This window comes from Heloderma suspectum, chromosome Z, assembly GCF_057233095.1.
Source record: "Heloderma suspectum isolate Gila_16-S chromosome Z, 16-S_ref, whole genome shotgun sequence".
Classification (NCBI taxonomy): Eukaryota; Metazoa; Chordata; class Lepidosauria; order Squamata; family Helodermatidae; genus Heloderma; species Heloderma suspectum.
In genome coordinates, this window is record NC_139476.1 from 1672124 (window position 1) to 1687151 (window position 15028).

General features: G+C 49.5%; 1 protein-coding gene across 1 annotated transcript; it reads left to right on the forward strand.

Annotated features, from left to right (window-relative positions):
* Positions 1-2794: 2794 nt before the first annotated feature.
* Positions 2795-15013, forward strand: LOC146333461 (BRISC and BRCA1-A complex member 1-like). The gene is made up of 9 exons (XM_084825963.1): positions 2795-2892; positions 5577-5918; positions 6262-6320; positions 7273-7393; positions 8584-8662; positions 9618-9642; positions 11055-11184; positions 11580-11666; positions 12732-15013. Exons 2-9 carry the CDS (start codon positions 5628-5630, stop codon positions 12930-12932), a joined length of 993 nt encoding a protein of 330 aa, XP_084682089.1. The 5' UTR covers positions 2795-2892; positions 5577-5627; the 3' UTR covers positions 12933-15013.
* Positions 15014-15028: the final 15 nt, after the last annotated feature.

Genomic DNA, 15028 nt, shown 5'->3' on the forward strand with positions numbered 1-15028 from the left:
TCCTCCCAAGGAGCAAGCGTCTTTTAATTTCATGGCTGCAGTCACCATTGTAGCTCAGTCAAAATGTGTCAAGAATACAGAATAATCCACGCAGTTACTTCTTCCTGTGCTAGGTGCTGGGCAGACCGGCCAGCTACATTAGAGAGGCTGCAGCAGTGTTCTGTCTGCATGTTAATTAATTAATTAATTGCATTTCTACACTGCCCAGCAGCCGAAGTTCTCAGGGTGGTTCACAACCATTAAAATCATAAAATACAACAGAAACTATAAAAGTTTAAAATGACAGCATAAAGTAGAACTAATAACCACAAACAGAATCTAGCGGCGATGCAAAGATTTAAAAAAGCAACGTGAGACTAGGAAGAGAGGCACGGTTGACGTGTATCCTGCAAAAGGAGACAGAAAAATGCTTCTGGGGGAACTGATGCTATTTGAAAGACCAGCATTATTTCTGGCTTAATCGGCTCTTATACTTGTAAAGAGATCTTACAAAAAATGACAGAATTAATTCCTCTTTGACCCTGAAGCTCCCCCGTGCACTGGGAAGTGTGAACAAAAGCAAAAACATGCCCTTTCCGATAATGCTGATCAGTCATGGCTTCCATGGGGTGCCAGATCAGCAGCTAGGTGACCGCTATAAATCAGGAAGTCTCGGGTTTGAATCTCACCTCTGCCAGGGACAGATTAGGTGACCTTGAGGTCTCTCTCAACCTCTGTTCACCCCGTTTACAAAATGGGGGCAATAATACAGGGCCATTGTAAGGATTACAGCTACATAATACATACGAAGTGCTTTGAAGGCAAGAATATTTGTTTATTTTAATCGGTATTTTGCACATATCCACCTATTCGCCAGTCCACACTAATAGACCTTCTTCTCTTTCCTTTGTTTCTTTCCTGTGTTAATAGGGATTCCCATACAAAGTAAAGGCAGTTCTGATATGACTGACTAACACACTTGATTGTTAAGGGGTATTTTGCAAATATCCACCTATCCACTAACCCCTGCTAATGGACTTTTTCCTCTGTCTTGCTTTTCAGGCAAAACTGGCTCTCAGAGCGGCTTACAATTAAAATCCACAGAAAGGCATGCGATCGAATTGGGGATATGGTGGTGGAGGGGGCCGTCTGGAGAAACAATCCCAGCTCTTCAGGGAACGGGACGGCAGCCGTGAAGCTTCAGCTGGACACAGGGTCTGGCTGATGGCAACGAAGCCAGCCCGCAGGAGCAGCCTGTGCAGCTGATCCGCAATCTTCTGAGCATGTGCAAAGTGCTTTCCCTACAAAACAGGCGTGTCAAGCCTCTTTCAGCCCAAGGGCTGCATTTCATTTCGGAGAAGCTTTCAGGGGCCGCATTCCAGAAGTGGAGGCAGGGCCGGCAGTACCAAAAAATGGCAGCATATTATATCTTAAAGCTTCCTGCAAGTCTTAGGAAGGCATTTCCGTTTAGAATAGTGGGGGAAACTGCACAAAAGCCGGGAAGACACCAAATTCTCGGCAGTAGGGGGAAAGGGCGGGACCAGGGGAAGGGGTGCAGCCGTTTGGGGAAAGCCAGTGGACTGAATTGGGACCCCATGAAGGTCCAATCTGGCCTGAAGGTCTTCACTTTTGCTACAAAACAAAGGCTTAAAAAAAAAAGGACGCTGAGCGCATGCAGAGAGCGTGCCTTCTGGCAGTACCCTTTCAAGGGGGGCTCTTTCCCTTCTGATTGTCGTTGTTGTTGTTCAGTCCTTCAGTCGTGTCCGACTCTTCGTGACCCCATGGACCAGAGCACGCCAGGCCTTCCTGTCCTGCGCTCTCTCCCGGAGCGTGCTCAAGTCCATATTCATTGCATCGGTGATGCTATCCAGCCATCTCATCCTCTGCCGTCCCCTTCTCCTTTGGCCTTCAGTCTTTCCCAGCATCAGGGTCTTTTCCAGGGAGTTTGCTCTTCGCATTAGGTGGCCAAAATATTGGAGCTTCAGCTGCATTATCTGTCCTTCCAATGAGCACTCAGGGTTGATTTCCTTTAGGATGGACTGATTTGACCTCCTTGCAGTCCAGGGCACTCGTAAGTCTTCTCCAGCACCACAGTTCGAAAGCATCAATTCTTCGGCGCTCAGCCTTCCTTATGGTCCAGCTCTCACAGCCATACATTACTACTGGGAAAACCATAGCTTTGATTAGACGGACCTTTGTCGGCAAGGTGATGTCTCTGCTTCTGACTATGCTGTCTAGGTTGGCCATAGCTTTCCTCCCAAGGAGCAAGCGTCTTGTAATTTCATGGCTGCAGTCACCGTCTGCGGTGATCTTGGCGCCCAAGAAAGTAAAATCTGTCACTGCTTCCATTTCTTCCCCTTCCATATGCCAGGAGGTGATGGGGCCAGATGCCGCGATCTTAGTTTTCTTAATGCTGAGTTTCAAACCAGCTTTTGCACTCTCCTCTTTCACCCTCAACAAGAGGCTCTTCAGATGCTCTTCGCTTTCTGCCATTAGGGTGGTATCGTCTGATAGGAACCTTCTGATAGGAAGCAACTATGGAAAAAAAACTCAAGAGTTCCTTTGAGCATGGACAGAGAGCCCTCTCTGAGGTGGGCATGGCTTCTGTCTTGGTTTTGCTTCTTTTTTTTTTTTTGAATAAAAAAACAGGGAAATGACATGGAAAATGTATGGAGCACGCCGAAGTTTTGCAGGACGCTCCGGCGGCGACACTCCAGCGCTTCTGCCTCGCCTTTAGATGGAAACTACAAGTCCCAGCAGCCCCTGCGGCGGCGGAGGCGGGGCAGGTTTCATCCCTTCCTTCCAACACGTTTCCGGCCCGGTTTGGAAAAAGGGGCTTTGCAAGCTGGCTGGGGGTTCTGTGTTTGCAGGTGGCTTGCAAAGCACCGTCCAGTTTGCGTCAAGAGGGCCCAGGTGAGTGATTTGCAAGGAAAATAGGAGAGAACAAAATCCTGTGTGTGTGTATGGGAGATTTGCAAAGAAACTGGTCTTGATGATGGAGCAAAGAATGCCATTTGTGGTGCAAAAAGCTTCTCTTCCTCATCATTTCCAACTTCTTGCTGGGTGTGCCTAGAGGAGTGCAGCCTTATTTCCCATACCAACTTTCTTTTAGCTGCAAAGGATTTTAGAGCCACTGGATTCCGTAAGTGGTGTTTTCTGTATCCCTCCTAAGCTTCCCCAGGCGGTTTGCGAACCAACAAGACGTAATTGCCTTCCAATGGTAAATTTGGGATTTAGTGAGCTCTTGCAATGGCTGTCCGGTTTGATGCGGCAGCTCAGCTCTTGCAAAGCTCGTCTTGCCGGTGACACGAGCCGGTCAAGTGAAGAAATAAAATACGCAGGAGAATTTGAGACCAAGACTGAATTAAGTCTTGAATTAAGTCTTGAATCTGATCAGCAGGGAATGCTGATCAGATTTGCAGATGACACCAAATTGGGCGGGAGCGCTAATACTTTGGAAGACGGAAACAAAATTCAAAGTGATCTGGATAGACTGGAGCGCTGGGCAGAAAACAACAGAATGGCGTTTAATAGGGACAAATGCCAAGTTCTGCACCTAGGACAAAGAAACCAAAGGCACAGTTACAAGATGGGGGATACGTGGCTCAACCACACGACGAGCGAGAAGGATCTTGGAATTGTTGTCGATCACAAGCTGAAGATGAGCCAACAGTGGGATGTGGCTGCAAAAAAGGCCAATGCGATTTTGGGCTGCATTCATAGAAGCATCGCTTCCAAATCCCGGGAAGTACTAGTTCCCCTCTACTCAGCACTGGTTAGGCCTCATCTGGAGTCCTGTGTCCAGTTCTGGGCACCACACTTTAAGAAGGATGCAGACAAGCCAGAGAGGGTTCAGAGGAGGGCAACAAAGATGATCAGGGGACTGGAAACAAAGCCCTATGAGGAGAGACTGAAAGAACTGGGCCTGTCTAGCCTTGAGAAGACTGAGGGGAGATAGGATCACGCTCTTCAAGTACTTGAAAGGTTGTAATGGAGAGGAAGGCCAGGATCTCTTCTCAATCATCCCAGAGTGCAGGACACGGAATAATGGGCTCAAATCACAGGAAGCCAGATTCCGGCTGAACATCAGGAAAAACTTCCTGAGTGTCAGAGCAACACGACAATGGAACCCATTGCCTGGGGAGGTGGTGGGCTCTCCCACCCTGGAGGCCTTCAAGACGAGGCTGGACAGCCATCTGTCAGGGATGCTCTGACTTGGATTCCTGCATTGAGCAGGGGGTTGGACTCGATGGCCTTGTAGGCCCCTTCCAACCCTACTGTTCTATGATTCTATGATTCTAAGTCCACTTTCTCCACGCTATGTATAATTATATAAGCCGCTTTCATGTCGGCCCTTAGTTCCTTTCCGGCCAAAAAACCCCGTCCTGTTTCATAAAAGGCTTTCCTTAGGTTACAAAAGCTCTGGCAACCTCTCTGTGTGTTATTCTTAAGGGAAATTATTATAAAATGTTATACTGCAGTTGTCTCTTACTGTTTAAATAGGATATATACAGGGATTTGGATTTAGCGTATATTTGGGGTGGTGTAGCAATATTCCCATAAGTAAAAGTCACCCCAAATTAATCCAGAACCTTTTTAACTGCTGCAAAGATCCTGGTAGCTTCTAGCGGTGTGATCTTATCTGTACCTGCTCAAGTGTTCAACAGGATGTACCGCCAGGTAAGTTGGGTATAGGATATAGCCCAAGGGTGCACGTTTAGACAGAAAAAAGTCCTACAGCTCTCAGCACCTTGGGGATGCTGGAGTTGTAGGACTTTTTGTGTCTAAACGTGCATAGGCTTGCACTCTCAGCCATAATCTTCTGAAAATTCCTCGCTTACAGAGCGGCTGCAGAATGTTTGGCAAAAACTGCAGAAAACTCTAAAGCGCTTGAATCTGTGCAAATAAGAAACGGCCCAGAGGAACGGCGTTTCGAATCAACTTGGTCCAACTTTCCTTTTTTTGCAAGCGGCTGTCTAATTCAGACCTGTATTTGTATAGGTGCTTCGTGGGTTTGCTTTGTCGTATTTCCCGTCCCGCCGTAGACTTTTGTCTTGGAGACTTGGGATGTGTTTGTTTATTGGTTCACTTTGGATCCCTCCTTCCTGCATGCAAAAAGGTGCCTGCGGTTTGCAGGTGGTGTCTGTGCACCGCCTCGGGGCTGCGGTCCTTCCCACAGGAAGATTCTAGTCCTCAGGGTTCTGAATAAAGGACCTTATACCCAGCCAGACCATTGCTCCAGTTCAGTATTGTCTGCATCAGCCTCCTGCAAGCAGGTGTCCTCCCAATGTGTCGGACTACAACCCCCAAGCTGTCTGGGGGATGCTAGTAGTCAAGAGGGCACTACCTCAGGGGAAGGCAGGTTTAGCCCATTGCAGCATTCCTCAAACTGTTCCCTACCTCTGCTGGTTGAGGATGATGGGAGTTGTAGTTGGGGAAACCCGGCTTGTTGGATTCTGCTTTTATATGCTTGCTATTTTTATATTTCTGCCAAGTTTAAAAGCAATTGGGGGGGGTGGAGGTGCCATGCAAACTCAACCCGTCGTTGTAACAGGCATTTTATCCCGCGCCGTGTGCCTTTGTATCCTGTCCAAAAGCCCCCCAAGATCCCCGCAATCCTGGACTCACCACTGGACCGCGGAACTCTGATGGACACCTCAGAGCCCAGCAGTGCGACGGAGGAGGAGGAGGAGAAGGTGGCGGCAGAGCAGCGCCCCAGGACACGCTCCAACCCCGAGGGCGCGGAGGACCGCACCCTGAGTGCCCAGGCCAGCGTGGGCAGCCGCAGCGAAGGGGAAGGCGAGGCGGCCAGCACCGCCGACAGTCCGCCGAGCGCCAGCGTCCCGGCCCCGGCCGCCAACGGCAAAAGCTGGGTGGCTCCAGCACCACCCACTGAGTTCCAGGTTCGAACACCACGGGTGAACTGCCCGGAGAAAGTGGTGAGTAGTGAGCCCCCACCCATTTTCTCCAAAACAGCCATTTCTCTCCCCCGACTCTCTGCAAAATTGGGACCTCTTGGGGACGGAATCGTATCCCCCTATGTTCCAAGCCTTCACATCTCTTATTGTGTAGTACAGGGGTGGGCAGCCTGTGCTTTTTGGACTCGCAACATCCATCAGCCCCCGCCAGTGTGACCTGTGGGGCTGATGGGAGTTGAAGTCTGCCACATCCAGAAGCACCAGATTGAGGAATGCCTTCATAAAAATAAAGGCATCAAAGAGAATAAAAGATACCCTAGGTGGGAGCGGGTCCTCTCTTAATGTCTTTGCATCTCTGTCTCAGATCATCTGCTTGGACCTCTCCGAGGAAATGTCCCACCCTAAACTGGAGTCATTCAATGGGTGAGTGGTCGCCCTTCCTCCTGGCGGGGCAGGGGCAAGCATTTTTTTTTTTTCTGGGGGCCCAGTTAAGAAAGAAGATCAAGGGAGAACTCTCTATTTTTTTGTGGCGTGGCAGACACACCTGCTGTATGAGACTTTGAGAAGTTAAAAATGGGTATGACCCTCTTAGGCCAGCACGGGACTTCAAGCTGGCATGGGCTTCTGGGAGCCGAAGTCCCAAACATCTGGAGATCTACTATGCTGGCTGGGGGGCTGCTGGGATTTGTGGTCCATCACACTTGGAGGGCTCCAGGAGAAGTCTGGTTGGCAGCGGCTGTTCAGGGTTTCAGCTGTTGTTTCCCTAAAAATAAATAAAGATTCCAGTCCTCATGGATCTGAATCACGGGTGGATTTAAGATGGAACATCGGAAGCTGGCTTCTACCAAGTCAGACCCCTGGTCCATCTACCCCACTATTTATGTTTTTTTTATTTGTAGCCCATTTTTCTACCCAAAATGGTACTCAAGGTGGCAACTGACTGGCAGCAGTGGCTCTCCAGGATTTCAGGAGAGAACTCTTCCTTGCTGTACTTGGAGATGCTGCCTGGAATCGAACCTGGGACCTTCTGCATGCAAAGCAGGGGCTCTGTCACTGAACTGTGACCCTTCTCTTAATAATAAAGCAAGATTCTAGTCCTCATGGTTTTGAATCAAGGGCTGATTGGAATAGGAACATTGGAAGCTGCCTTATACTGAGTCAAACCCTTGGTCCATCCAGCCCAATATTGTCAACACTGACTGGCAGCAGAGGCTGTCTCTCCAGCGTGTCAGGCAGGATTCTTTCCTAGTCCTCCCTGGAGATGCTGCCTGGGGTCGAATGTGGGACCTTCTGCATGCAAAGCGGGAGCTCTGCCATGGAGCCATGGCTTTTCCTCAGAGAATATAGCTCATGTGCCTTTCTGTCCTCCTGGAAGGTCCAAAACCAATGCTTTGAACATCTCCCAGAAGATGATCGAGATGTTCGTCCGGACCAAACACAAAATCGACAAGAGCCACGAATTCGCGCTAGTGGTGGTGAACAACGATGTCACGTGGGTACGTCTGGGTTTGGGGCTTCCTGTTTGTTTCTCCAGGCTGCCGTGGAGTGAAATGGCCTAGGACATGCTCCTCTGAGAATCCCGTAAGAAAGAAAGGTGACATCATGTTTCTGGCCCTCATGATGACGACAACAATTCACATTCATATCCCACACTTTCTCTGCTCGGCTCATGAGGGGGAATGCACGGATATGGGTTACGCTGTTCTGTCCCCGAAAAGATCGTTGTGGAAGGTTTGGTCGGGACAGAAACGGGCCCAGGGTTGCTCAGCAAGCTTCAGGGCTGACAAGGGGATTCGAACCCTGATCCTCAGATGGCATCCACTATGCAGCACAGGAAAGCATCATGGGAAACCTGGTTTTTGAGGGCCAAGAGAGCACTGGCTTTGGCCCTTGCTAGGATATGCTTCTGTCTTCACCTTGACACTTTTAGGCCAAGGGGGTTGAGCTGCTTTCAGCCCAGGGCCGAATTCCGTTTCAGAGAAGGTCTCGGGAGCCGCATTTCAGCAGTGGGTGGGGCCAGAATTCTAAAAATGCCAGCATATTGTCGCCTGAAGCTCTTCCTGCAAGTATCTTTTAGAAAAACGGGGGAAAACTGGGTGAAACCAGCACTTGGTGGTTGGGGAAAAGGGACGTGGCCACCTGGGGACCCTGGAGGGCCAGATTTTGCCCTTGGGGGTTGTGCACCCCAGATTTAGAGGTTGGTGGCTGTGCTGTGCAATGGTTGGCGCAGGGGTGGGCTGTTTGAAGGCTACTTGTCCCATCATCCCTTCTCATTGGCTATGCTGGCTGGGCCTGATGGGAGTTGTAGGCCAAAATGTCCCAAGGGCCGGTAGTGGTCCCTTGCTGGGGAGACCTGGGTTTAAATTCCCATCTGGCTATGAAGCTTACAGTCATACATTCTCGGCATAGTCTACCTGTCAGGACTGTTGTGGGATAAAACGAGGGAGGGGGGACCATGGAGGAGGATGGGTGGATTATAAAACCTCACAACTAAAAATAAATCACAGAATTTTAGAGTTGGAAGGGACCGTGAAAGTCATCTCGACCAGCCCACTACTCGATGTAGGAATCTTAATAAATCCTCGTTCCTATTTCCGCTTTTAAAAATCATGGTTTCTGCTTGTGCCACGCCTGCAAGTCGAACGGTGTGGAAGCTCAAGCGGGTATCTCAATTCCTTCTCTGCAGCTCTCCGGCTTCACCTCTGACCCCAGAGAAGTTTGCAGCTGTTTGTATGACCTGGAGACTGTGGTGTGCAAGTCGTTCAGTATCCTTTTGGGCAACCACACAGCCCCCCGCCCCCGCCAAAAACCCGCGGGGCTGCAGGACAAGAAAGTGGGGTTGGGGGCATGTTGATAATTTAGGAGGCCATAATGTTGCCACAAGTTAATTAAAACTCCCTGAGCTGGTTATAATAGCCTCAGTGCATAGGAAACCCCCCTCAAGATAGATCCCTATAAGCCTGAAATCTGCCCACCCCTTTCCAAGGTGTTCTAATTTGGCTCATCTTTAAATGTCTGGGTTACAGCTGGGATGATGCGGGGATTTTTAGGGTGCAGTATTAGCAATAGTAGAAGTAGTACTATTAGTGGAAGTATTAGTGGTAACAGCAACAGAGGTATTAGTGGTAAACATATTAGGAGATGTGGATTTGCTGTTCCTGATCTGCTTATGTTTTAGAGCAATTTTAATCATAGTATTAGTAGCAGAAGTAGTAGTGGTAGTAGAAATATTAGTAGTAGACTGTAGACTTAGTAGCAGAAGTATTAGAAACAGAAGTGTTAGGCTTCCTCTTGCTGTTCACCTTATGTTTTAAAGCAATTTTAATCGTAGTATTAATAGCAGCAGAAGTATTATTAGAAGTATTACTAGATGTGGACTTCCTTCTCCTGCTCTCCTTATGCTTTAGAACAGTTTTAATCGTAGTAGTAGAATATGGCATATGGGCTGTTTCTTCCTGCTGTCCTTATGCTTTGGAGGAGGTACAGTAAACGCCGTGCCCTCTGGATGTTTGGAATCCCAATCCCCAGAATCCCTGACTAATGGCCATGCTGGCTGGGGCTAATTGGAGTTGTAGTTCAAAACATCTGGAGCGCACCAGGCCGCCTGCCTACCCCCGTTTCAGAGGACTGCAGAGCTGGGCTGGGACTGACGCACGGCCGTAGCACCAGTGGGGGGGTGCTGATGTGTTGCGGCAATGGCTCTTAGCTTTCCTCTCCCAGATCTGGAAGGTCTCTTCAACCTTGTGTAAGTCTGCTTCCTCCTTTCTGTGACCTGGCTGGTCTCGGGATGTTTTAGTGCTCTGTTAGCAAGGCAGGGCGCCTCCTTTTCCCCCGATTCGTAACCAGCTCGAGATGGCTAACAACACACACGCATCTATATTTAAAAACAAACCCAGGACATAGTAAACAAATAGACCTTGTATTGCGCACCTGAAACTGTCTTACACCGAGTCATGCCGCTGGCACATCTGGTCGCATTGAGGGCCATTTTGGGGCAGGAAGGCAGGGTGTAAATCAAATAAATAAACGAGATAGCCCAGAACTGTCTCCCCAGAGGAGCCTCCCATGTCGCGTGACATCCTTTTTAATAAGGGGTGGGAGGAATTTGAACTCAGGGTGTTCATGCCAAGCAGGGCCTCCGGCCCATATGTAACCTCCTTTGAACCGGAAGGCACCCCCTCCTGTGTCCATCAGCATCCTGTATTGTCAGCTCTGACTGGCAGCAACGGCTCCCAGGAAAAGGGTTTTCCCATCACCTGCTACCTGATCCTTTTTTAACTGGAGATGCTGGTGATTGAATCTGGGCCCTTCTATCCCTGAGCTATGGCCATTCCCCTAAAAAAAAAAGGGGTTCCGGTCCTCATAGGTCTAAACAAAGAGCCGATTTAAATAGGAACATAGGAAGCTGCCTTATACAGAGTCAGACCTTTGGTCCATCTACTGTTGTCTGCTGAGACTGCCAGTATGGAGTCTTGCTGCCTTTACTTATATGTATTAATTATACTTCTATTTTTTTACGCTATTTATATAGCACTTTTCAACCAGAATGATTTGCAAAGCGCTTCACAGCAGGAAAAACAGTCCCAAAGTCTTGTGGCATCTAAACAGCTAATAAATTTGTTCTGGCATAAGCCAGGAGCCCCAGCATTTTTGGGCACATGTGGGATTTTGAGAGTCATGGGCCCTCTCACAAAATGGCTGCCAGGGGTATGTGGTCTTGCCCATTGTTAAAAGGGCTGCCACAGTGGGGCATGGCCGGTCACAAAACACTCGTTCCCCAGCAGGCAAAATTGGTGAGGCTAAGAGAAAAGTAACGTCTCCAAGAACCGAAGTGAAAGGCAGAGGTGGAGTCTGAGCTCCAAACCACAAAACCTCTCTTTTGAACCCAAATGAAAGTGGCGCTGGAGGGCAGCCCTTCACTTTGCAGCATGCCAGCCTCTTGAGTTTAAAGTTTATTTTTTAAAACTTCTGAAGGAATGCATAGAGAGGGGTCCAGGAGCATTGGAGACCCCAGATGTAAGCCTTTGTGGACTGAAAATGGCCACCACAAGAAAATAACTTTGTGGCAGGTCCCTCTTGGGCATTAAGAGATGATCCATCCCAATCCACAGACCAAATTATCTGGTGCACGCGCTCACGCACTCTCCTTCCATACAGACAGCAGAAGACGGAGCTGCCTGTCACGGAGAATATCCAAACCATCCCACCCCCTTACGTGGTCAGAACCATCTTGGTGTACAGCCGCCCTGCTTGCGAGCCGCCGGTGTCCGTGACAGACCAGATGAAGGTGCATGCTTCCGTATTATTCCCCCTTTTCCCATGAAAATTCTCGTGGGATGTTATCCTCAAGCCCAGCCTTGTATTTAACAACTCCCCTGGTCACCATGGGCAATTAGGAGGCTCATGCAGGTGAGTGTAGAGGAGGGCTAGATTGCTCCGTCCCTTCTCCATCAATCCACTTGATAGAAAGGTGTTTGTTTGTTTGTTAAAGGGCTGCTAAGGGGCCAATAATGTGCATCTCCTTACTGGATGCAGCACAGAAGTGCAGCCTACTACTCTTGTCAAGCTAGTAAAAATGTTGTGCAGGCTAGCAACGTCTGTCGGCTTATTTCACATGGCTCCTGGAGCCGGCCATTCCATTACTGCTCATGCTGGCGTCGGCATATTCTTCCCTTCCTGCAGAAAATGCTACAGTGCCCTTACTACTTCTTTGACGTGCTGTACATCCACAACGGCGTGGAGGAGAAAGAGGAGGAAACCAGCTGGAAGGTAAAGTCTGTCTGAGTTTCGCTGGCGGAAGATGATCCCGGCTGGATCAGACTTGGTGGGGGAGAGGAGGCGGTCGCAAGGAGGCCTGTGCTCACCTCTCATCGGAAGCCAAGCAAGGAAAATACCTGTATGTGCATGCGGGGTCGGCGTGCTGTAGTTCAGTTTGACAGAACCCCTGCTTTCTTGTTTGATTTTTATTACTTTGCGTGCAGAAACTTCCAAGTTTGAACCCTGGCAACATCTCCAGGAAGGGCTAGGAAAGAATCCTGCCTGAAACCCTGGAGAGCCGCCACTGCCCATCAGCGTAGACAACATTGATAGATGAATCAAGGGTCTGAGTCAGTATAAGGCAGCTTCCTATGTTCGTATTTAAAACCAGCCCTTTATTCAGGAGTGTGAGGTCTAGCATCTTACAGTATTATTAATGGCACCTTCTGTTTGCATGCAGAAGGTTCCAGGTTCATGGACCAAACGTCTGACTTGTGTTAAGAGTGTGTGTGTGTGTATTCTGAAAACGTGTTGCCCCACATCTGCAGAGAGCCCACCAGGCAGATGAGAGAGAGGAATCCAGAACTCACCCGAGTGGCTTGTTGTCTGGGTGAACAATGGAGACAAACGCAGGGGGCAGAGGGACAGACCCATTTCATAGGCTGCAGAGAGTCCCAGTGGGGAAGGTGTGTTCCACATTATCTGATCCACATTAATTTGGGACACTGCACTTTGCTCCTTTTGGTGCCAGGGTCTGTTTCTCTCCCCTGCCCCCAATTTTGAAAAGATACATGTGGATTTGCTCTTAAATTAGGTTATGATTTTCTGTTCTGTTCTCTGTGCCATCCCAAATTATTTACTGCTGGGGTTCTGTGTGTGTGCGTGCGCGTGCGGGGTGTGTGTGTGTGTGGTCGGAAAAGCATGCAGCTAGTATAAAAAAAGCACGCTGCTAGTATTTGGGGGGGAAGCACCTCGCTAGTAGCGCACTCGAACAAAACGCCATATGAAGTGGGGACATTTGCAAGCTGTTTACAATCTAGACTCTGCTAACGGGTCTCTCTCTCTCTCTGTGTCCAGGAGACCTTTGCCTTTTTCAGCAACCTGGATGCGAAAGGCACCAATTACAAGTACGAAGTGTCTCTGACGGGCCCGGCTGTTGAGCTGCACAACTGCATGGCCAAGCTGTTGGCCCATCCACTCCAGCGCCCGTTTCAAACCCACGCTTCGTACAGCATGCTGGAGGAAGAGGAGGTGCCGGAAATTGAAGCCATAGTGTGACCAGCTTGAATCGGGGAGCGGGGTGGGGTGGCAGAAGCAGACAGAAGGAATCTGAGGCTTGGAGCCTCTCTTTGCAAAGCGGCCATGTAGCAAACAAATGTGTCGCAGTGCCCGGGGTGTGTACGTGTTTTGACATCTTGCTATGAGGGATTAAACTGCGGTTTGGGTGTGTATAGAACCTTTCTTTTTATTAGTACAATTGATATCTATCAATACAATACAAATTCTACAAGTTTGTTTGTTTCTTTTATAGCATTTTTGTTCCAAAAAGACTCCCAGGACAGGCTTATAAAGGCTAATAATAACACAGCCCCTGCGTTTGGGCTTACAGTCTTAACAGACACAACAAAAATGGAAAAGGGATTGGGAGGGAGCAAGCAAGCAAGCAAGCAAAAAAAAACTCGGGCACCAGCTCTTGGTTTCAAAGTTCTCATAGGTGTTCTTTCTGGCAGGGAAGGGCGAAACAAACTCCCTGCAGCTGTTTCCCCTCTAGCCAGTGGATGGGGCCAGGTTGGTCTTCCCCTTGCTATGGTCTTCTTGGGAGGGGGGTGGGGTGCAGCCTTTCAGCAGCCTTTGGTCGCTGGCCGACGGATGAGGCCAGAGTCTACAGGCTCAGCAAGGTTGTGTGTAGCACAGCAAAGAAGCTGCAGGGTAGCCATCCTCAATCTGGTGCCCCCAGTGTGGGCTGGATTACAAGTTCCATCATCCCCAGCCAGCATGGGGGTTGTAGCCCCTCCCCCTGCACCATTTCTCAGACCCAGTAGCCCCGCCCCCGAGTCTGGGGAAATTAAAAAGGGTGATATTAGTGGATTATTGTTCATTGCTCAGCTCGATCCTGTTCCCCTGCAAAGACATGAGGATTGCACTGGACTGCACTGCAGGGTTGTTGGGACCCAATATTGCTTGCCTTGGTATGCACAGCCCACCTGCCGTACAGGGACAATAATCTCTTGACTTTGTTCGAGGGCACAGACAGCATTTGCTTCTGCTTTGGGGTGGGTAGCAGAGGAAGAGAAATACTTCTCATCAAGTCCTAGAGTTTTCCATTGTGTGTTATGAGCATTCACCGTCACAGTTCCCGAGGTTGGGGAGCTGTGGCCCTCCAAATGATGTTGAGACTCCAGCTCCCATCAGCCTCAGCCAGCCTGGCCAAGTGGTCAGATGATGGGAGTTGTCGTTCCCGAGGCACGAATTTGGAAGGTGCATAAGACGAGCGGAACAGGTGTGGGGTGGCCTCAGAGCAAATGCGTGGGTTGAATTAAATGCAAATTAAAAAGAAAAAAGGCTGTGTGAATGCAATCAAAACATACAGATTAAACTAAATTGAAATGAATATTCGCTCCAAGGGGGTTGCAATCCAGATAGGCACTTAGACATGCGATGAAGATAGGCACTTAAAAAAAAAGTGAAAATGCAACCAGTACTAAAAAAAAAAAGCAATCCGTGCTGATGCAGGGAGGATGTAGATGCAATGAAAACATGTAAACATAAAATCAGGATGTAAATGACATAAATATAAGGAAAATTAAAAAAAAAAAAAGCGATTAGATTTCAGATGGACCAGAGTTTCAAAAATAATCCGGAAATAATCCAGTTTGCAGACAAAAAGCCTCTGACTTCCTTCAGCCTATCGGAGGCGGCGGAGCGGGGCAGAACCGCCCACTAAGACGTCAGTCAGCTGACGTGCCACCGATCCAATGAGCGATGTAGGCGGGGTCCAGAAAGGAGGCGGAGACCTTGTGCCCTTTCAACCTGTCCATGCAAAGGATTCGTCCCCACCCGGCGTCACTTATTCGCTAGCCAAGCCGTCAAGCCATCCGATGACGTATACGGCGCTCCCAGCCAATGAGAAGCCTCGGCGGGGCCTAAGCGGGAAGCCTCAAACATGGGGAACAAGATGGCGGCGCCGCTCCGGCAGCGGCTGTCGTGACAGACCCGCGGCGGCCTCGCTGCCCGCAACCGGGGCCCCGCGACGGGAGCGGCTCCCGCCGGCCTCAAAGCGAAGCCTCCGGGCCTCGCCTCGCCCGCCGCCGCCGCGCGGGGATGGAAGAGGCCGTGGGCCGCTGTGAGAAGAGTTCGCATGCGCGGCCGCGGCG

Excerpts from the sequence above, each read along its gene's own strand:
- LOC146333461 (XM_084825963.1), top strand. The coding sequence starts at position 5,628 with ATGGACACCTCAGAGCCCAGCAGTGCGACGGAGGAGGAGGAGGAGAAG. Across the intron at positions 5,919-6,261 it reads TGAACTGCCCGGAGAAAGTG|ATCATCTGCTTGGACCTCTC; the intron begins GTGAGTAGTGAG and ends TCTCTGTCTCAG. Across the intron at positions 8,663-9,617 it reads TGTGGTGTGCAAGTCGTTCA|ATCTGGAAGGTCTCTTCAAC; the intron begins GTATCCTTTTGG and ends TTCCTCTCCCAG.